This window comes from Mauremys reevesii, linkage group 7 (assembly GCF_016161935.1).
Source record: "Mauremys reevesii isolate NIE-2019 linkage group 7, ASM1616193v1, whole genome shotgun sequence".
In the NCBI taxonomy this organism is placed as follows: domain Eukaryota; kingdom Metazoa; phylum Chordata; order Testudines; family Geoemydidae; genus Mauremys; species Mauremys reevesii.
Window position 1 is genome coordinate 62,403,952 of NC_052629.1, and position 21,447 is coordinate 62,425,398.

Genomic DNA, 21,447 nt, shown 5'->3' on the forward strand with positions numbered 1-21,447 from the left:
ATTCTTCTCTCTTCTTTATCCATTTGCACCATGGGATAGGGAGGTACACTATCTTTCCCTTCTAACCCCTGTGGGGGTAGATACCAGATAAGGGTCCAAGATCCTGCTAATTAGCTGCAAGGTATAGCTGGCCTATACCATCCTCACCACTATAGTTAATGTTGCAGGGTTAACAGCCCCATCCCACAATACAAGGCCCCTGGTTCTGGAACCTTACAGAAATAGTAGCCTGGGTTTTTCCCAATCATTAATTACTCCCCTCCCCCTCATGGGATCATCTTCCTCTCTCTCCCTTCCCCGCCCCACAAACCTGCCTCTGACCTTCCTAGGTGTTCATCCACTCAAAAAGTCCCAGGAACCTTAAAGGGACTCGCCATGGGACAGAGGTCGACTGACCTCTAGTCCCTGCTACCCTTAAAGGGCTCAGTCACCCTATTACAGCACATATAAGGATAGCGGTGATAGAGCAGGAGGTAGGTGGTTTTCTATCACCTTTCCACATAGCCATGCCCAATCTGCTAGGTTCAGCCTCCCAGCAGTGCAGTTAAGCAGCCTCCACACCCAGTATTGCTGGAGGTATGCTCCAGCTAACCCCCCACCTACCCTTGAGATACCCCCTCTATACCTAGTGCACTGGGGGGAAGGGAGGGGACAGGAGTTGGTAACAGAGCCAAATCTTTGATACTCTGGTGTTCCTTAATATAAAGAGAATTCCCCAGCTACTACCATAGGGTGGCTCTCCATCTCCTTAATGCCACAGGAGTTGCACAACAGGGAAGGATAAAGGGCTGAGGATCTGTCCCTTCATTTTTAATCAGCTCAGCTTTGGGATATGCCCTGTTATTTGATTTTAAACCAAAAAAAATTATTGAAGTTCTTTATATATTTCTCAAATCGAAGACAGTTTTAACATTGCAAATGGTGAGAAAAAGCACTTGAGTTAGGCTACCAGTTAGCATAGTCTGAATGAAGATAAAATCATTTATAAACATATTATGACATAAAAAGATTAGGGTTAGAAAATGTCAGGCTAAAAATATTAACCATTCCCAGATACCCTGGTCTTACATTCTGGTTTTATAAATGACCCAAAAGTTTTCCCCTCATCTCTAAAGAAGTGCCATTGATGACAATGATATCTCAGTCACTAATATGCATTATTCATTTAATATTTCTTCCAACTATTTGAATCCATTTGTATTAAATAGTAATGGCAGCCACTATTCAGTTTACATTTACAGATCTTTAATAGTTCACAGTATATGGTGTGCATCAGAATATCTTAGATTAGAATACAGTGAATTTCTCCAGGTAATTTTATTTTATATTAAGTGGTTAAGTGGAAGCATAAGCATTTTTACTTAAAACAACAACAACAACAACAACAAAAACCCCAACACACACTGGTCAGGATTTGACCTAAACAGATAAGAGTAATAACATTCAGAGCTGAACCTGTCAGTTAAAGGTAAACTAGAAAAAAAAAGGTTTTTGTAAATAAAATAAAAGAACCCAACTAGCAACATAATATATGGGCAAAGCTACAAATCACAAATACTTCCACATTTAAAAACAACAACTATCTGTCTTATCTATCTGAAACCCAAGCCTGGCCCAGGTCAAAGTTGTTCCCATGGAGTGGCTGTTAGGCAGCCTATGTGAAATCAATTGAGAGTCTTAATCCATTTCTTAGCCGTCAGGTATTTCCATTGCAAAATCCACCCCCACAACTAGGGCATTTGCAGAATCAGCATGACTGACCTGATCTCTAATCACATCGGCAGAGCAACGTGAGGACATTTTCACCGCTTCTCACAGTGCTGCATTTCGGCCTTCACTCTCTGGTATCACCTATCTGGCACCTTTCATGAGCACTAAATTAACTTTTCTTTAGTTAAGATGCCTGTCTCAGTCCTTAAAGCGGTACGGGTGAAATTCACCCAGCATCATAGTGGCCATGGAAGACCACAACCCAGCAGAACCATATTGCCTTAAAGAGTAAGCTGTTGTGGAACAGGGTTTTCTATCCCCGGCACGTTACAGAGTTTAGGATTGAGCCAGCTCCACAACAGGCAGTACAAGTGGCTGTTTTGGGTCAGGCTGAAGGAGGAGCAAGTGCATAACCATTGTAATTACATGATCCAGTGGCCACAGTGTGTAAGGGGCACCCCTGCCGTAGCTATTGTTGTTTGCATAAAAGAAATGGTGGATTCTTATTATTTATATGTATAAAATATAAACAAGCATGCAACCCATGCTCTGGGCATCCCTAGATAATTTAATGTTCACATATGTGAACTGGCTGCTCATCCCACTCCAGCAATAAATATACAAATAGGACAACAACATGGCAACTGAAGGGACTATTTTTCCCAGCAACCCTCTTTTCTCCTTGGCCACTAAGAGAGGTCAGCTTGGAACCAGCCTGAGCTAGCCTTGTCTTTAACTGCTAAGGGAAGAGGGGAGCTGCAGCCCACGCAGCTCATGGAACCTTGGCCTAAAATCAGGGTCAGCAACATGGGCTTGTTTAAACATTCCAGACTGGTCCCCAAAGCAGCTTCTTCACCGTAATGGATCACATCCCCTATCCCGCAGGTGTTTTTAAAAAGCATAACAGGAACAAGCTGGTGTCGACCAAGATGAGTTTCTGCTCCAGCTATAAAGGGCCTGTCCAGCCCTGTGAGCATTCTCTATGTTTGCTTAACCTGATGCCATGGTTGGAAATATACTCTTTTCCAAACATACTCTCTGCTCTAACTTTAAGTGGCTTACTCTGACCTTCCATGCTACTAAGCAATAGGGCTTCTGATACCAGATTGTTCTTTTTTTTCTCCCTAGTTTATAAAACGTATGTATTGTTAATAACAGATAGGCTGAAGCAACTGCAGACACACAGAGACTGGAGCCCAAAGCTGTGGACTTTGAAAAGGAGTCTCAACTGTGCTGTGTATAACATACTATATTCTTACTATTTTCCTTCTTATAATTTGGGAGGGAACAGTTCTCTTTCTGGACTTGTTATTTTGGCTAGACATTTTAAACCAATAATAAATTAGGAGGGCATTTTATGTAAATAATCAGTGTTTTCCCATGTGGATTGAATGATAAAAGTGTGACCACTGAACAAGGGTGGTTACTGAACCAGGGCAACTCATTACCAAGGCCCAATTCCATCCTCACCAAAATAATTGAGAAGTTTTGCCTTTTATTTCTATGGGAGCAGGATCAGACCGTAACTGAGGTAACCTCTACACTAATATATTTTCTCTCTCCGGCTTGGAGCTATCCAACCAGAGAATAAGTTTATTTAGTGTGAATAAATTACATTTTAGAAATTGTAGTCTGTTCATTGATTTTATCCTTGCATATTAATAAAATTCAAACAAGTCTACCAGAAACAGACAGTAGTAGATCTTGTACCTATCTCTCACAAGTATGGCGATACTTCATGACATAAAGGTCCTGGGTCAAATCCTGTACCTTACTACACATCTAGAGGAAATAAGATTTGAAAGAACATATGGTATAAATGTCAACTCCCAAAGGTCCAGAAGGAGTTTGTATATATTTATTACATATGTATTTTGGTATATCATATATATTTTAGTGCATTTGGTTATGTGAGATAAATTGCTTAGGTGGAGAAATGTGAATGCTCAGAGGGCAGTGTCATGAAGAGGACACTGATCCTTGGAGTGATGTAGGTCCGGGAGCAGAAGTGACAGCAGGTGAGACACCACCGGAAGTGGGCATACTGACCAGCAGAGTTAATCCTCAAGACAACCAGCAGGAGACGCCAGTGTGGTGAGTGGAGCCCCATCACATGTAGTTATACACTTGATCATGCTGCAAAATACCATATTCAAATCAAGAGGGTGATATTCTTGTTTGGGGCGCAATGCTTAATTCATTCCATCCCTTCTGCACTGTCACTTCTGCTCCCGGACCTACATCACTCCAAGGACCAGTGTCCTCTTCATGACACTGCCCTCTGGCCATGCCACAATCTGTGCTCCCTCTTTCTGGGGGCCAGTACCACAGTCCAACTGACCAACCACTTCCTCAGTGGCAAGAAGAGGGACCCAGGCCTACCCGCTACTCCAGGTCCCAGCCCAGGCACCCTGTAGCTGGCCGCCACATGCTGCATCCCTTCCAACCTCTTGCCCCCAGCACCTTCTTCACCCTTACCTCAGAGCCTCAGCAGGCCAGTCTTAGCAGCCAGCCAGGAATTCTCTCTAGCTACCCCAGTCTCTGCTAGTAGCACTACTCTGTCCAGGGTGCTTGCTTTCTTCTGCCTGCAAGGCAACCAATCCTCCCTCCTTGAGCTCCAGGGAGCAACCGACCGTGCTCTTCCATGCAGCTCTTCTTATATGGGGCTGCTAGGCACTGATTGACTGCTCCTTGCAACCCCCCATCCTGTTCACTACTTTTCACGCGGCCTCCCTAAGGCTCTATTAACCCCTTATAGGGCAGTGTGAGGCAGATGCCCCATCACGCTAGAGGTTTAACTCTTGGGATCTTTCCCTGAATCTGAAATACTGAAATACTCTGATACCAAGAAAATGGAGTATGGCTCCCTATGGGTACATTTAGCACTCATATAGTTCTTGAGGGACCAAATTCTCCTCTTAGTTACACCAGTCTAATTGACAACATATTTTGACCTGGCACATTCAAAGTACTACCAAACATTAAGTATTTAATCCTTATTCAACCGCTTTGAGGTAGGTAACTCTGTATTATTACCCCATTTTACAGATAAGGAAACTGAGGCAATAAAGTAAAGTGACATAGAGTTAGGCAGTTGCAGATGTAGTATTCAGGAATTCTTGACTCTCAAGCCAGTGTTCTGTTCTCCATGACTATATTGCTTTCTCAAGAAGGTTACTTGAACAGACTCCTTACTTACCTCCCTCAGTCCAATTCTTTCCCCAACCATTCAGCATGCAAACCTACCATAAATACAGAAGAAGAAAAAGGATAGTCATGGAGGGGAAAGGGGAGTTGCCTCCTCTGATGGGAAAGAACTGCCACAAAGGCAAATCCTCCTACAGGCACAAGATTGCCAGTATATGAAGAAAAAAAATTGCAAATCACTATTAGAAGAAGAGATGGGAATATATCAGTCACATACACCCTACTTCCTTCCCAAATCTTTCCAATCCATGGGACTTTTGGTGAAATAGGTTGCCCCACCACCAGAACATTTTGCAGTTCTTCTCAAAAACTTGTTCTACGCCTCCTGGTCAAAAATGCACAAGTGGGAAATTTTGCTAAAAAGTGTCTTTTAACATATTTGCATGCTTCCCTCTTTTTCAGTGCCTGGCATTGCACAAAAGAGCAGGCTGAGCAAAGCCACACAAAAGGAACTGTTACACTATGTTGCATGAATTTTCAAGGAAAGCTTCTCATCAGTTTTGCCCAATCCCAGTTCACAGATAGAGAGTGCTGAGTGAGAGGAAATGCCACCACAGACATGTATTTGAAACTTCTGCTTTTTGATCAGGAAACTACAGGAGCATAGCTGGGAGAGTTCAACTTAGTTCTAGTCCCTCCTCCTCTCTTCCCTTTGCCATGATGTAGAATTTTAAGCTATCCTTTCCCTATCACAGCTCCTGTGGCCCACCCATCTCTCACTGAAATACAGGACATAGAATAGAATATCAGGGTTGGAAGGGACCTCAGGAGGTCATCTAGTCCAACCCCCTGCTCAAAGCAGGACCAAACCCAACTAAATCATCCCAGCCAGGGCTTTGTCAGGGTGGTTGTGAGCTGAATCTGCAATCATTTGTGTTCTCTCGCTACCTCCGAGTAATCCACATAGTTTTTTGGATCCACAACAATGAGCAGATAGGTGACAGTCCTGTTGAAATGCTGTAGTGCAGAAAGTTGAACCTTCACACAATCATGCAGCTCCTGGGTCAGCCCTTGGTCACTTCTCCAAATGGACAGCAACAGGACCACTCTGAGAGGTTCTGAAAAATAGTGCTGGGTAATGGCTCTTCTGCTCTGAGGCCACTCTCATGCAGTGGATCACATGGCTCGTTCTTGTCAAACATCGAACCAACATGTATATAAAGTATGACTGTTGATTAATCGCCGTTAACTCGCGATTAACTCAAAAAAATGAATCACGATTTTAAAAATGAATCCCAATTAATCGCACTGTTTAATAATTTTTAGTTGGTATTCTATTGTTTAATATTTTCACATATATTGATTTCAATTACAACACAGAATACAAAGTGTACAGTGCTCACGTTATATTATTTTTATTACAAATATTTGCACTGTAAAAATGATAATCAGAAAAATAGTGTTTTTCAATTCACCTCATAAGAGTACCATAATGCAATATCTTTATTATGAAAGTGCAACTTACAAATGTAGATTTTTTTTGTTACATAACTGCATTCAAAAAAACAGAACAATGTAAAACTTTAGCGCCTACAAGCCCACTCAGTTCTACTTCTTGTTCAGCCAATCGCTAAGACAAACACGTTTGTTTACAAGTTTGGAACATAATGCTGCCTGCTTCTTATTTACAATGTTACCTGAAAGTGAGACCAGGCATTTACATGGCACTTTTGTAGCTGGAATTGCAATAATTTACCTGCCAGATAAGCTAAACATTCGTATGCCCCTTCATGTTTTGGCCACCATTCCAGAGGACATACTTCCATGCCAATGACTCTTGTTTAAAAAAATGTGTTAATTAAATGTGTAACTGTACTCCTTGGGGGAGAATTGTATGTCTCCTGTTCTCTTTTACCCACATTTTCTGCCATATATTTCATATTATAGCAGTTTTGGATGATGACCCAGCACATATTGTTCGTTTTAAGAACACTTTCACTTCAGATTTGACAAAACACAAAGAAGGTACCAATGTGAGATTTCTAAAGATAGCTACAGCACCCAACCCAAGATTTAAGAATCTGAAGTGCCTTCCAAAATCTGAGAGGGACGAGGTGTAGAGCATGCTTTCAGAAGTCTTAAAAGAGCAACATTCTGATGCGGAAACTACAGAATCTTAACCACCAAAAACGAAAATCAACCTTCTGTGGTTGGAATTTGACGAAGATGATGAAAATGAATATGTGTTGCTCTGCTCTGCTTTGGATCGTTATCGAGCAGAACCCGTGATCGGCGTGGATGCATGTCCTCTGGCAGGGTGGTTGAAGCATGAAGGGATATATGAATCTTTAGAGCATCTGGCACATAAATATCTTGCAATGCCGGCTACAACTGTGCCATGAGAACGCCTGGTATTTATTATTCTTTAATCATGCAATTAATTACATATTAATTTTTAATGGCCTGACAGCCCTAATATAAAGCCATTAGGATGGTCAGTGAGGAGGGATGGTCTGTTGCACTTCCAGTCTCTTGTGCTGTGCCTTCATCTCATTTGACCCAAGTGGTGCAAAGAAGTAAATCATAGTGTCTGGGTGAGATGACCATGTCTACACTGGGTGTACACTAGGCTTGGATGAAGGCTAGCTGAATGAGGTGCTGCACAGAAACAATTGAGGTATTGGGGGTGGTTTGGGGCAAGCAAATGGGAAAATGGCAACATTTCTATTGGGTCCCTTGAATTAAGGAGTTCCCCCACTGTCTGTCACTGAGCTGTACCATTTGTGGTTTGTTAGATCCTCCCCTGCCTCTGCACATCTAGGTAGAAGCTGTGGCCCAGCTGGTCTTGTCTCTGTGTTTGGCAAGAAGAGTGCAACTTTTCTCTCTGAGTGTAGTTGTTTTGCTATCCATGCCTCTGCAACCTTGAGACTTCAGTATTGTGCTCTACATTGGGCTACAGCTTGGGATGATTTGGAAATGTACATGAAAGCAGAATGTGGCTGCCCACGTATTAATAAGTGACACTTCGTGCTAAAAGCACGTTACCCTGATGCACTATAGTCTGCACTAGCTGCCTACCGGTTTCAATGGGATGAGGTGGTGTTTTCAAAAGCATCACGTGATTTAGGAGCACGTTTCATTGGATAGCAACAGGACTTGTGCTCCTAATTCACTTGGGTGTTTTTGAAAACCCCACCCTTGAGCTTTATCCTTTAAGTCCTAAATGGATAGAACCTTGTCTGTGTGAGAACCTGCCCCTTCTCATGTGACATTGCTACAGAGGCACTTAGGCTGACAGCCATGATTCAAAAAAGGAGGGTGATGATCGCAGGGCCATTGTGCACGAAGCACCTTTAACTCTGGAACTGACTCCCCTCACCTTGGTGCAATACAGCCCAGTGTATTGACCTGCAAAGCACTTCTCAACGTTCCTCTCTTCTCAGGGCTTGTGGTAGCTTGGTTTGTTTGGCGGGGGAGGGGTAGTTGAGAAGGGGAAGTTATTGTCCTATTGTGATTGTTTTAACACTTTGGTGGGATGAAGGTCAATCTAGCTGGGGCAATCATGCTTTGCTCTATTTGTCTACGCTAAATATTTGTGCAGGAATCTACAGGCAAAACTGTCAACAGCACCTAGGTGATTTGGGAGCTTAAGTCACACTGAAAGGCAATGTGAGATAGGCTCTTCAGTCACTCAGGCTCTTTTGAAAACATTGCCATATGTCTACATGGGATGAACTTTAAAAATAAGATGAAGTAGTAAATTATGGGTCAAATCCTAAGCTAGTGTAAATAGCCTCCCCTTACGTGGCATTTGCAACATTGTTAAAACACCTTGCACATAGTGGTGCTATATATGGTACGTCATAAATAGCAGTGATAGCCAATCATTATTAGACCACTAGGAAAATACTTTTTTAACATCTACAGCCACGCCAGGTCTGAGATCTGAATCTGGGCAAAAGCTGCGGGGTTTTTTACTATTCCCTGAGCCTATTATATTATCTTATCAATTATTCCTTATACAAACAGTTTTCCTTTAGCCCTCTGCCATCCTAGTTCGTCTTCGCTGGAGCTGTACGCTCTCTCGCGCTCTCTCTCTGGACCACTAGCTGCAGCACCAGTGCCTTCTGTTTTGCAGAGGGGCTTTTAGGATCGGCTGTACAAAGCTAGAGAAGTAGGGGGGAGGCAAAGAACTGGATCTGTAAGGCCCATTGAAAGCGTCACCAACAAACCCCTCCCCTGGCGGAAGTCTCCCTCCCCACAGCACCTCCTAGGTCCGCCCGGCCAGTAGTGGTGGGTTGTTTTTTTTCCCTTCCTTGTGTGCAGTCTCTCGCATTGCGATGATACATTGCACTGCACAGAGATCTAGTCACAGAGCAATGTCTGCCTTATTCCTTACTCCTTTGTTGGGTAACTTGTCTTTTTTTTTTTTTTTAAGAACTGTAGCTAAAGCTCCCCCACCAAGGGTCCTTTATTAAAAAAGACCAGAATGGCCGCATAATTCTTACTATAACTGGGGGTCAGTGTGTTTGAACCGACCGCACTGTATAAATTAACAGGTAACGTAGAGATGTGTGGGATGTGTGTTTTTGGAATTGCGAACGTAGTAGCTGCAACAGATCTGTACGATTATATTGCTGGCTAACATAAGAAAGCAGGGCTGCTTTTATCTATGGGGGTTAGAAAGATCATATTTGCAGCGGGGAGCTCCGGATGAATCTAGCGATTCGGTGGCTGGGTTACAAGCTAAATGGGGACGGATGATGATAACAATATTAGAAGGTGTTTTATCTGTTGATAACCAACCCGTGTGTTTTCCAAATTGCAGACATTGGGCAAAATCCACGAAAAATTGACTTGCGTCCATCACTGCAAATCTCTCTCTCTCTCTCTCTCTCTGTATATATACGTGTGTGTGTTATACAGGCAAATAAATAGCTTTGTGGTTAAGTGAAATGTTACAATACAGCCAGGGAAAAAGCAATAAACTGGTCTGCAACCAGGAAATGCAAGCAGCATTGAGTCAGTATATTTCATTTACAAAGTACAGTTGATTATCTGTCCAGTGCAAAACTGCTTTCAGCTTTTGCACTCACTAGGATCGGCTTTCGTCCTTCGTTCCGGCTAGACAGAAAAACTTAAATACTATTTTCTGAAACATCCTTTTGTCCGATGAAAATGATTGCGTATGTTTCCTGCGAGCCAGGCATTGTAGGGGAACTGGACGAAAAATATATTCTGCAAAACAATATCTATGATCTTTTCCTCTGGCTGGTTCATTTTTAAAAAACCAATTATTCTTTAAAGAAATAATGAGCCAGGGACGAAGATGAGTGTTTCTTTCATTAACCTAATGGTAATTGCAAAAAGACTCCCCTTTTGTCAGTTTCACCTAATCAAAACCGAATATCTGTATGTGGCACTGACAAAATCAGTAAAACTTCACCTTCGACTTTATTGATCTGAGCAGACAGGCAGAGTTTTCTATGGTGTTCAATTTAGGGAATTAAAAAAAATCACTCCACTAACAGCATTTGGTACATTTCTAACCCATATGTCACTTCGGTGCTTTAAATAATTATATTTGCATGCAGGGAGTGATTCATAAATATGTCAGGGTTGTGAAATATAGGCAGGCATTTCAAACTTTCTATTTAAAAAACATGAATTATGGCCACGAAAAATGTGTTCCCATTTAAGGGTGATACGAAGTATTTGGTGTCTAGTACGGAGGCCCATCCATCATATAGACAATAAAGAGAGTTTTTGCCTGACGTTGGAAATTTATGGTTGCCCTTCTCTGCCCTAATAACTCAAGCATTGTGTCAGCCTGTGACAGCCTTTGCAGAAAAACAGCAACCCTGTTATCAATCAAAAAGCCCTTTTACATTTTTAGCAAAACTCGGATCATCCAGACACCCTTTTAATGTATATATTACATCATTATAGATCATTCTGCACTTTTACTGCAACTCAACAAAATGATCCATCACTTCAGGACAGTCCTGATGAACGCTGATGTAAATTATTTGCACGTCACTAGTACAGTACAAAATGAAAAATGTACTTTAGGTGGAATTAATTTTAGGGTGTAAAAATAAAGATGAAAGTAGCTGGGATTAGGAAAGAGATCTAAAAGTATCATTGGGGTGCTTGGAAACAAGCTTACTAAATATTACTAAAATTCTTTTAATCTTTTCAGATCATGGACGTAGACTATAAATATGTCTATGGGGATATATATATTTCTATGCTTCTTCTTCCTCCCCCTCCATAGACATACATACACACACACCCCCTCCACAGCTAGCCTGTAATTACTTCAAGTGGTATTGATAACTTGTCATTTGTGTATTTAGCAAAGATACCTGGGTTTCAAACGTCCATTGTATATGTAGCTTTACAGCTTTTCTTTAGATTTAAATGGACATCATTCTCAATACTGGTAACATACATCTGTTAGATCTGCACAGTTTCCATAACAAACTTATCAGTAAATCATGTCTGGGTCCTGGATCCAAGTAAAGATTCTCCAAGATTGTCTCCATTTGCGTGACATGGTTTATTTATGTAATTTATTTATTACTGTAACTAAATATGTGTTTAATATTATTCTCATACTCCCAAGGCTTGTACAGTAGAGTTACAAAGAAAGCTTAAAAGCTTTTGAGATTTCTGCGATTCTACGATCAGCCCAACGTGTTACTGCTAAAAGTTTTTTTTCGCTCTTACAATCGTAGTACTAAATATTAATTTGTTAAAAGAGTCTGAATTTTGAATGATGAATTATTTCACGATTGAGAGTTTAGCCTTAGTACATTTAGTAGTAGTACCATCTGGATCATAAATCTATATTCATTTAATAGGAATCGTGCACAACCTTTTTGTGTCATCAAACTCGTTTGCTTTGCAACCCCTAACTACCTTAAAAGTTACCTTAAAAATTATTTAAAATAAAACTGATTTGTGTACTAAAACCACGTTGACTATAAAAAGGCAGGCTACTTTTGGAAAATAGCTGTTTAGTAAATAGATTCTAACCTAGGAGTAAAATCTTCATTCTCAAAAGAAGAAACTCTTACAACAGCAATAGGCGAATCTGGCAGAGGGTTTAATGGAGAAAAGTTTAATTTTATTGATAGTATTAGCTTCTTTCTTATCTCCCAGCGTAACAAAGGGGAAGGAGAACAGACAACCCACTTTAAGAAACATTTTAGGAAAATGTATTATCTAAAACAATGGGCAGATGTAAATTTCTGCTAGTTGGTTCAACAGATCACTGACAAGTGAAGCGCATATTAACTTAAACATGACTATTATCTTGCAGATGGCTCTAAAATGACCATTATTTATAAGAACATATAATTGTATCTCCTGCAGAAGAGGCAAAGAACTTATTCAAATAGGTCTTGCTTGTATATTTTAAGAACGCAAGTACCATCCTGATACTAAATATTTTTGCAGAATTAGTCAATACATACAGAGGACGGGTTAGAAATCTAATCCTCTGTTGGCAAGCATTCAAAATATGTTATTTTATTAACATCCACGGCATTTAAAATAAATGCCCCTCTCCCTACGGCCGGGTACCTGTGCAGATGGATCAATTACAGTATAAGCGCATTCACCAGTCTCTCTCTTTTTTTTTTTTTACAAAAAGTTTTTCTTTCTCCAAAGTCCACACGCAGTATTTCTGATGGACCATCTCTCTGAGTCAACGTGTTTGCATTCAAACAAAGCTGGGAAATGCACAGTTTATAAATATTTCTTGCAATGCAAATCTTTTCAACTCCCTTGCGTGGGTGAAGGGAAGCACTATCCAGGCACAATAAAATTTAAACAGTGGAGACACAGAGAGGAGAAATGTATTACGGCTGGGGACACAACTCAGACAACTCACATTAAAAGCTAAGAGCTGGTTTTTTTATTTAAATAATTAGAGGCCTTATGAGTTGTGGTTGTTCAGTTCAAAAGACTAAACAGCCTTTAGCAAAATGATCTACGCAACCTGACACGTAGAAAGAGCGAGATTTCAACCCATGCACGCCGTGGCGGAGGTTTCTGCGATTGCCTCTCCCTAGGGGAAAGAGTCAGTCCGGGTTTTTGGGTGATCCTGACCAGGGTTTGCAGCTCACCAGCCTGACCTGTCAAGCGGATTATTTTAGAGGGAGATTAATAGGGGAGGCGGGCTGCAATAATAATCGTTTTGTTTGATGTGACAACTTTGATAGGCGTTGATTTACTTACAAACTGATAGGCTTTTAATTGAGCGCCTCCATCCAGCTTGAGATGAAAGGAAAACCGCATTGAAAAGCTGCCCGAGTGCCCTCGAGCCTCAATACTGATTAGCCATCTCGACAGTGAATAGTTCAAGGCATTTTCAAACTTTTCTCTCGCTCGCTCGCTCCCTTCTCCTCCTCAAATATCTGCCAGCCCACTCCCTTTTAAGAGAAAATAAATCATTTCCATTGTGTGCAAATAAAATCGACTTGACATCTTTGCCAATAGCTGGTAGGTAAAGGAAAGTGGGGACTGGCACTTGTTAATTAATTCGCTCCTGCTCTCCCTTTTTTTTTATTTATTTACAGTTTTCCTTTGGAAGGGAAAGAAGCCCAGTTCCAAACCTTACTTTTGTTTTTAAATGGATCGTTATAATAACATTTCAACCAGCATTTCAACTAGCAAATGCCAAATAGAAAGCTGGCTTCATGGGATCATTAAAGAAGGAGCCCACGCAGCCCATGCCCTAGGCAGGGTGGAAACCATCTTTTTCAGTCAATACAAACAACAAGCAAGACAGCAACACCAAAAGCGCGCACCACGCTAGCCCCATCGCTTGCTACTTTTGTGCGTCTAAACCCTAGGACAGTCATCTTTTAACTGTTTCCCGTGTGTATGAAGCACTGTGAATGAGTCATCAAGGCTAAGGAAATGTTTTAGGAGGGCTCTCGGGTGGATTTTTTTTTACAAGCGTCTACTAAAAAAAATAAAAATAAACATAAAGTACCGTAAACTTGTACCGGAGTGATTTAAACTGCGCATCAAAGGCACGGTGCTAAAAGCGCTGTCTTCTGAAGTTGCTAATTAAACTAACTGCTGTAGCTTCTATTTGAGGTGAAGGGCTTTTTCTCCTCCCCCGCCTCTAAACTTTTCTCTCTTTCTATGTCAATACGCTACTTGTTTTACACATGTACCGGGTTATCACCTTTGATTCCTCGGTTTAGACGTGTAAGAGGCCCCATCCCGGGCCTTCCTCCACCCCCACGGTCTCCCCCAAAAAGCCTTCCCACAGCTGACTTTACCTTAAGACAATTAATCTTTAGTCTTTCACCCTGGGAGGCAGGACAAATACAACGAGAAAACAGATAGGAGTCTCTCTGGTCCTGTAAGGAAAACAGCTGTTCCAAGCACTTTAATGCAAATGAACACAAATGAAGGTTTCAGCTTTTTTTTTTATCCCAGAGTTTTACTGCACTCCATTTATCAATTGGACTTGACAACAAAAGAAAGAACCGGGGGAAAACCTGGGGCAGATTTAAGTCATTTCCACTCTACGTAAGGAAGAGACCTTACGGACAAGTTGCGAGTCTCGTCAATCCCGCTGCAAGATCATTTTCTTGGGCAGGGCTTCCCATCTCCTCTAATTTCCACTCTTTCATAAAATGACCTCATTGATTTTAACATCTTTTCAGGGAAATACACGAACAAAGACTTTCCTCCCTTTCCAATTTCAGTAATCACCTTTTGGGAAATACAGAAATGTTTTAATGCAAAATAGCAAACACAAGGAGTTTAAAACATTGTTCATTTTAACTTTATCCTCTACACACAGACGGCTCAAGGGTGGTAGTGGGTTGATCCATGCACCGCATTTCAAAGAGAAAAGTGGCTTTTAAAAGAGACCTCGCGTATATTTCTGTGCCTTCAGAATTTAAAAAGGGACTGGTTTGAAGGAAAAAGATCTAGGAGAAAATGCCAACCCGAGCTACTAATATTAGAGCATGAACTGACACTGACACATTAGTTTGGGGGTGGGGACTGTGTTTCAATCATACACATGTTGGTAGGTTCAGCAGACGCAACCACAAAAGAAAGTGAAAGTTCTTTCCTGCCCCCCCCCCCCCGCAATCCCTTTTCCAGGATCAGTCCTTGTTCTAGCTGGAGTCCAGGTCAGGAATTGGACGCGACCTCTAAAGCACTTGCCTTGTTCTTCACTTGTCAAACGTGTTTTATCTCTCCAAGTGACCTTTTGGTTAATGTTGTAGATCGTGTGGGCCACCATGTCAGATCCGGAAACAAAAGTAAGAGATTGATTAACACATTTTGCCTGTGAAAAAATGTTAGTGTATGAAGAGGGTTGGAGGCTGGAGAGGGAAGTTGGGGGGGGGGGGTGTTGTGTAGTTTTTTTTTAAATCCAACCTAGAGCTCAAAAAAGGGTGTGGGAAGTCGATCAAGAATCTACCAACATTGGAAGGTGAGGTGCCCTCAACCTATGACCTCCTACTCACGGGGCATTTCTCATAGACATAACACTAAAATCTTTTAAAAGGGCCAGGGGGGCCAAGTACGTGAGTGCATACTAGAGACTCTTTGGCTGTGTATACACACACATATGTATATTACACACACACGGAGATAGGGAGGCAGGTAGATTATAGCCGCACCGCCCTCCCCTCCGGGTAGCTCCAGTTACAGTTTAGCACATATACAAATGGCGAGTCCATATGCTATGTAAAGTGAAAACTCCGGTAACTGGGAACAAATACTCATCGCCCACCCCAGCCTGTCCTTTGATGCCGAGCAATCGTTTGCTGAGCCTGTTAGAGTCAGTATTGGCATTCTGCGGCCGCTCAAGATGTCAATCTTAATCTCCTCTAAACATTCCGCCGTGCCAAGCCCTTGAGTGACGGGCTGGCGAGAAAAAGCCCAGCCATGAGTCGTCCTCTTCGCCCAGCTCAGCTCTCCTTCCTCTCCCCCATCCTCATCCTCATCCGCCAAAGAACGTGTATAATAACCGAGGCAGAAGAAAAGGAAGGGGGAATCGCCTTTAAAACGCGCACACACAAAGCAGAGCCACCCCCGTTAATTAAAACTGCTCCGCCAAGGTATATATTGTGGCGTCGCGGCGAACAGAAGTCACTCTCCCTTTTGTTGGCATACAAATTGAGTTTACTCGGGGAACGATTTATTCCTTACATTGAATGGCTCTTTCTCAAAGGAGCCCGTCTCTCTCCCCGCGTTTTTCCCCTCCCCTCCCTCTCTTCCTTCAAGTCACACCAGGCTTGTAATCAGCAACAAAAGCTGACATAAATCAAGGGCGGATTGACAGGGGCTGACAAATAACTGATTGATTGCGGTTGGGGAGCATTGACAATTGATGGAGGGGTGGAGAGATCCAAAAAGAGAGGGAGCGAGTGGAGCAGGGCGGTGTGTGTAACATTGAAAACATGTGACAGTCACATCCCCCAATCTCTGCATTGGGCTCCCACTGTCATCGTAGGCCTGATTGGAGAGCTTCTGCTCGTACTTGGCGGCGGCGGCGGCGGCGGGGGGGAAGAGACGACGACTTTATTTAGTTTCACATCAAGGACCACTTTGAAAATATGAAGCAGTAGGGGGAAAAAAAGCTTTCTACTCCTCCTTTTCCTCCAGCACGAGACAGGACATTATCCAACCTGATCACCACTAGCCCTTGGTTTAGTGGGGCAAGGTTACGAAAATGCCACGGGTGAAACCACCACAGAGGGGTTGGAGCGAAGGAAAAAGCAACCTACAATGTAAATACATGTATATATGCATACGTATAAATATTTGTATACATAACTGTATAAACACATTCACTATGGAGTATTTAAAGGCTGTTATAGTCTGTGCTATGTCAGGAGAGCCAGGGGCTCTTAAATATACCTAACACACCGTAGTGGCGACCCACCTGGCGCGCCCTTGAAAGGGCGCGCTTCCCCCGAAGTTGCGCAGCGTGCTTTTTGTACGTATTGGCTGAAGCTCAGGCAGTGAGGAGCATCGGGAGAACGACTTCAAAGCGCGGGACGTGAAACACAAAATTAACGCCCACCCTGTCCTAGGAACAAAAACAAGAAGGGGAGGAGGGGAAGTGCGAGAGAGGGAGAACCCATGAAAACTGTAGGAAAAAAAAAAGCCCCAGCCCGGGGAACGTCACATCCCCTTGACCCTCCAATCACCTCGGGGTCCCATTTGATTGGAAGGCGGCAAAGGCTTTAATCTCAGACTAACTCAGCTGCTTTTGAAGTGAGTTTCTTTGCCAGATCCCGGGCTGGACGAGCAGCGGCTCGCAGCAGCACAGCTGAGTGGAGGAGGAGGAGGGAGAGCGCAGCAGCCGGGGACCAAGCGAGACACATTCACCATCTCCCCCCGCCCCCACCCCGGGATTATTCTGCTTTTTTCCCTCCTTCTTCCCCTTCTCTCCGGGCTCCCCCCGCCTCCACTAGGCAAAGCCAGAGACGTTTTCTGACTTTTTTTTTGGTTGTTCTTGCTAGTTTGCTTTTGGGGGTGTGTGGCTGTCACCCCTCCTCCCCCCGCCAAAGAGAGAAGGTTTCCGAGGCTGATCAGCGCGACTCGTCCCAGTTTTCATGCGAGGTTTTGGGTCATGATCACATCGCCCTCGCTTTCTGCTGTAAGAAGTAGTAAGCACAGCAGCGGCGGTAGAGACATTGGCGGCAGCAGCAGCCTCAGCCTCAGCAGCGCCGCTGATCTCGCCTGGCAGAACGGGCACTCTGGGAATACTACTAGCTGCACCAAGCCCTTCTTCCACTCCGTCCCTCCTTCGGACCCTTTACGCCAAGCGAATCGGCTTCCCATCAAAGTCTTGAAAATGCTCACGGCTCGGACGGGACACATTTTACACCCTGAGTATCTGCAGCCTTTGCCTTCCACCCCCGTCAGCCCCATAGAGGTAAGGAACCGGAGACGATGCCTTGCCCTCCCCCCACCCCGCTCAAGCGGTCTCTCTTCACGGTCATTGCATGGCGTCCTCTCTCTTCTCTTTGAAAGACGATTAGACCAGGAACCGCATCCCTTTTTTCTGGGCTGTAGCTAAGGCTGGGGTTGCGAGTCCAGCTTGGCTGATTTTAGCATTCCTTCTTTCATGAAAAGTTTAATGTATTTGTTTTCTTTACACCCTTTTGGGGAGGGAGAGATGGAAGGAGACTGTTCTCCTTAAGGACTAGGGACCCACTAGTCACAACGTGCGAAATAGTCTTGTTGGCTGAAAATATTGTTTTTTGGGGGGGGAAGGATGTGGGTGCGGCTGATCAAAGCTTCCTGAGTCTCACTTCGGATACCCCACCACAAGCAGGTTATTTGTGTGTTGCGTTACGCTGGCAGGATATTTTTAGGGACCTCCACTCTGACAGAGGGGTGGTTTGGAGGCTGGGGCTGGGTGAATGAATGGTTTCATTAAAGTCTGCTCAAAGGGAAGCCATAGATTTCCCGGAGCCCGGCTCTCCTGCTAACTCCGGATCTGTTTCTAAATAGCGTGGCCAGCCAGAAATGGTGCAGTCGCTCTACTTTACGGGCGTTTGTGCGCGCGTGCGGTGGGGACAAGGCAAAGCCAAAGTGAAGGGGGGGGGGGAGCCGAACTTTGTAAAGCCCCCGGCGTGGGTGCTGCTTTGCCTAAGCAATAGAGACGGGGGTTGTCTCGCCGCGGTATAAGAAACCGTTGCCTTTTAAAAGGCATTGTGGAAAATGGTGCATGCGAGGAGGCGGGGGAGAGAGGCTGTCAGGATGATGAATGTGCACAAAATTGTTGATCCCTTTCAGGCCGTTCTCTGCAAGAAACGTCGGCAAATGCCGACTTCCTTTGCCTTTTTTTTTAACCATGCGATTAAACGTTTGCCTTTGTGTGTCCCTCTGATTTCTGCAGCTGGATGCTAAGAAGAGCCCGCTGGCCCTGTTGGCTCAGACGTGCTCCCAGATCGGGAAGCCGGACCCTTCCCCTTCCTCCAAGCTCTCCTCAGTCACCTCGAACGGCGCGGGCGGGGACAAGGACTCCAAGTCGGGCCCCTTGAAACTCAGCGACATCGGCGTGGAGGACAAGTCGAGTTTCAAGCCCTACTCCAAGCCGGGCGCCGAGAAGAAGGAGTCGGGCCCCGCGGGCTGCGGCGGCGCCGCCTCTGGGGGAGTCTCCAGCGGGGAGAAGTCGGGATTCCGGGTTCCGAGCGCCACCTGCCAGCCGTTCACGCCAAGGACAGGCAGCCCCAACTCCAGCGCCTCCGCCTGCTCGCCGGGGCTGCTGCCGGCCGAGGGCAAGGCGGGAGAGGACAAGAAGGACGCGGAGGGCTGCGGCAAAGGGGGCGGCGCCGGCTCGGACGGGGGCCCGGGCGCCGCCAGCCTCAGCCACAGCCGGATTAGCGTGAGCTGTGGCGGGATTAACGTGGAGGGCGGCCAGCACCCGGAGGGCGCGCCAGGCTCCAAGCCCATCTCCTCGGACTCGTCCTCCTGCAGCAGCAGCACCCCCGCCACCTCGTCCGCCTCGGTGCTGGGCTCCGGCCTGGTGGCCCCGGTCTCGCCCTACAAGCCGGGGCAGACTGTCTTCCCCCTGCCGCCGGCGGGCATGAGCTACCCGGGCACGCTGGCGGGCGCCTACGCCGGCTACCCGCCGCAGTTCCTGCCGCACGGAGTGGCCCTGGACCCCACCAAGTCCGGCAGCCTGGTCGGGGCCCAGCTGGCCGCCGCCGGCAGCCTGGGCTGCAGCAAGCCGGCGGGATCGAGCCCGCTGGCCGGCGCCTCGCCGCCCTCCGTCATGACGGCCAGCCTGTGCCGCGACCCCTACTGCCTGAGCTACCACTGCGCCAGCCACCTGGCCGGCGCCGCCAGCGCCTCCTGCGCCCACGACCAGGCCCTCAAGTCCGGATACCCGCTGGTCTACCCCACGCACCCGCTGCACAGCGTCCACTCCTCCCTGGCGGGGGCCACCCCGCCCTCGCTGGCCGGCCACCCCTTGTACCCCTATGGCTTCATGCTCCCCAACGACCCCCAGCCCCACATCTGCAACTGGGTGTCGGCCAACGGACCCTGCGACAAGCGCTTTGCCACCTCCGAGGAGCTGCTGAGCCACTTGCGGACCCACACTGCCTTCCCGGGCACCGATAAACTCCTCTCCAGCTACCCCAGCTCCTCCTCGCTGGCCAGCGCCGCCGCCGCGGCCATGGCCTGCCACATGCACATCCCCACCACGGGGGCGCCGGGCAGCCCCGGCACGCTGGCCCTCCGCAGCCCGCACCACGCCTTGGGACTGAGCAGCCGCTACCACCCCTACTCCAAGAGCCCTTTGCCCACCCCAGGTGCCCCGGTGCCAGTCCCTGCGGCCACGGGACCTTACTACTCCCCCTATGCACTGTACGGGCAGAGACTTACCACAGCCTCCGCTCTGGGCTACCAGTGAGTGTGGGGTGGGGGAAGGATTGCAAACGACCTGGGGAGGGGGAAGGGGGGGGTGAAAGAAACCCTCCCACACTTTATACAAGCTGAAATCTGACTTTTTATAAAATAGTGTTCATTTGAGGACTGGATCCGTGAGCACTGTATTTATTTATGTTAGCTTCAAGCGGGACAATGAATCATAAAGTGCATTACTTAACTGAGCTCAATAGGTAAAAGATGAACACCCATTGTAGAATATAAATAAAAAGGAAATAGAGGTCTTCTCTTTAATGTTACTTTAAAATTGCTATGATTGTATTGTACGTTCTTATTTAATGTCTCCTTGAAACAAAAAAAGTTACATGCATGTTTGTTACTAAAAAACCAACTGGCAATTTGTCAATTATAACTTCAAATTGCAATTATTTTTACGGTGTATACAACTGAAAGAGAATTGGTATTTTTTTGTATGTAATCTGGAAGAAGGAAAAAAAAACAAAAAAACAATTCTATTCCAAAAACCTCATTTGCCTTATTTTGTTCTTTAAAAGGAACACTTAACTATTTTTAATTTTTAAGTCCACCCTGTAAAAGGGGGTAAGGTTTACGTCATGTACTAAAATAATAGACAATGTATCGCTTTAAAGATTAAAATTCCGTATATTTGATGTATTAAAAGCTTTTACTTTTTTTTTTAATACGCTTTGAGTCTGTTACAAACACAACTGGGGCTGGGTTGGAGAGGATTGCTAATTTCTCCTTAAGCGTTTATTCAATTTTAATTAAAATAAAAAAGCCCCAGCTTTATTATAACCTCCGGGCTCTCTCTTAAAAAACAAAACAAAAACAGAGACGGTGCATGTTGTATTTTTTCCCCTTAACAGCTGTGTATGAATGAAACTAGAAAACTAAGGAACGGGTTGAGTGTGTTTTTCCTAGGTGTTTTAAGAATCCAGTTCTTGAATTATTGCTGATGTGAATGGGGAAAGCCAGTCTCTAAAACATTTTTTTTAAAAAAGGGTCTAGGGAGGCTTTGGTTCTGAGATGGAAAATAGACTTAATTTGAAAAGCTTGTAAACTGCACAGAGAGAACGACCCATCTCTTCCCCTCTAAGCACGACATGAAAAAAATCAGAGCACTACTCTGTCTCAACCCTATTACTGTAGGATTGTCGCAGCGCAGGGCAGACG

The 21,447-nt window shown here is 44.8% G+C and overlaps 1 protein-coding gene and 1 long non-coding RNA gene across 2 annotated transcripts; both read left to right on the forward strand.

The window, feature by feature from the left end:
* The first annotated feature begins 8,787 nt into the window (after nucleotides 1-8,787).
* LOC120408957 lies at nucleotides 8,788-9,872 on the forward strand. The gene is made up of 3 exons (XR_005601020.1): nucleotides 8,788-9,150; nucleotides 9,296-9,416; nucleotides 9,686-9,872. It is a non-coding gene; the product is annotated as an uncharacterized LOC120408957 (long non-coding RNA).
* A 7,222-nt stretch (nucleotides 9,873-17,094) lies between these two features.
* Nucleotides 17,095-20,952, forward strand: ZNF503 (zinc finger protein 503). Its single transcript, XM_039546170.1, has 2 exons — nucleotides 17,095-17,788; nucleotides 18,758-20,952. The coding sequence occupies exons 1-2, from the start codon at nucleotides 17,483-17,485 to the stop codon at nucleotides 20,276-20,278; spliced, it is 1,827 nt and encodes a 608-aa protein (XP_039402104.1). The 5' UTR covers nucleotides 17,095-17,482; the 3' UTR covers nucleotides 20,279-20,952.
* The last annotated feature ends 495 nt before the right edge of the window (nucleotides 20,953-21,447 follow it).

Bases quoted from the DNA above. Each gene is read 5' to 3' on its own strand.
- ZNF503 (XM_039546170.1), top strand. From the start codon at position 17,483: ATGATCACATCGCCCTCGCTTTCTGCTGTAAGAAGTAGTAAGCACAGC. The intron at 17,789-18,757 runs GTAAGGAACCGG...TGATTTCTGCAG, and splicing joins CCCCCGTCAGCCCCATAGAG to CTGGATGCTAAGAAGAGCCC.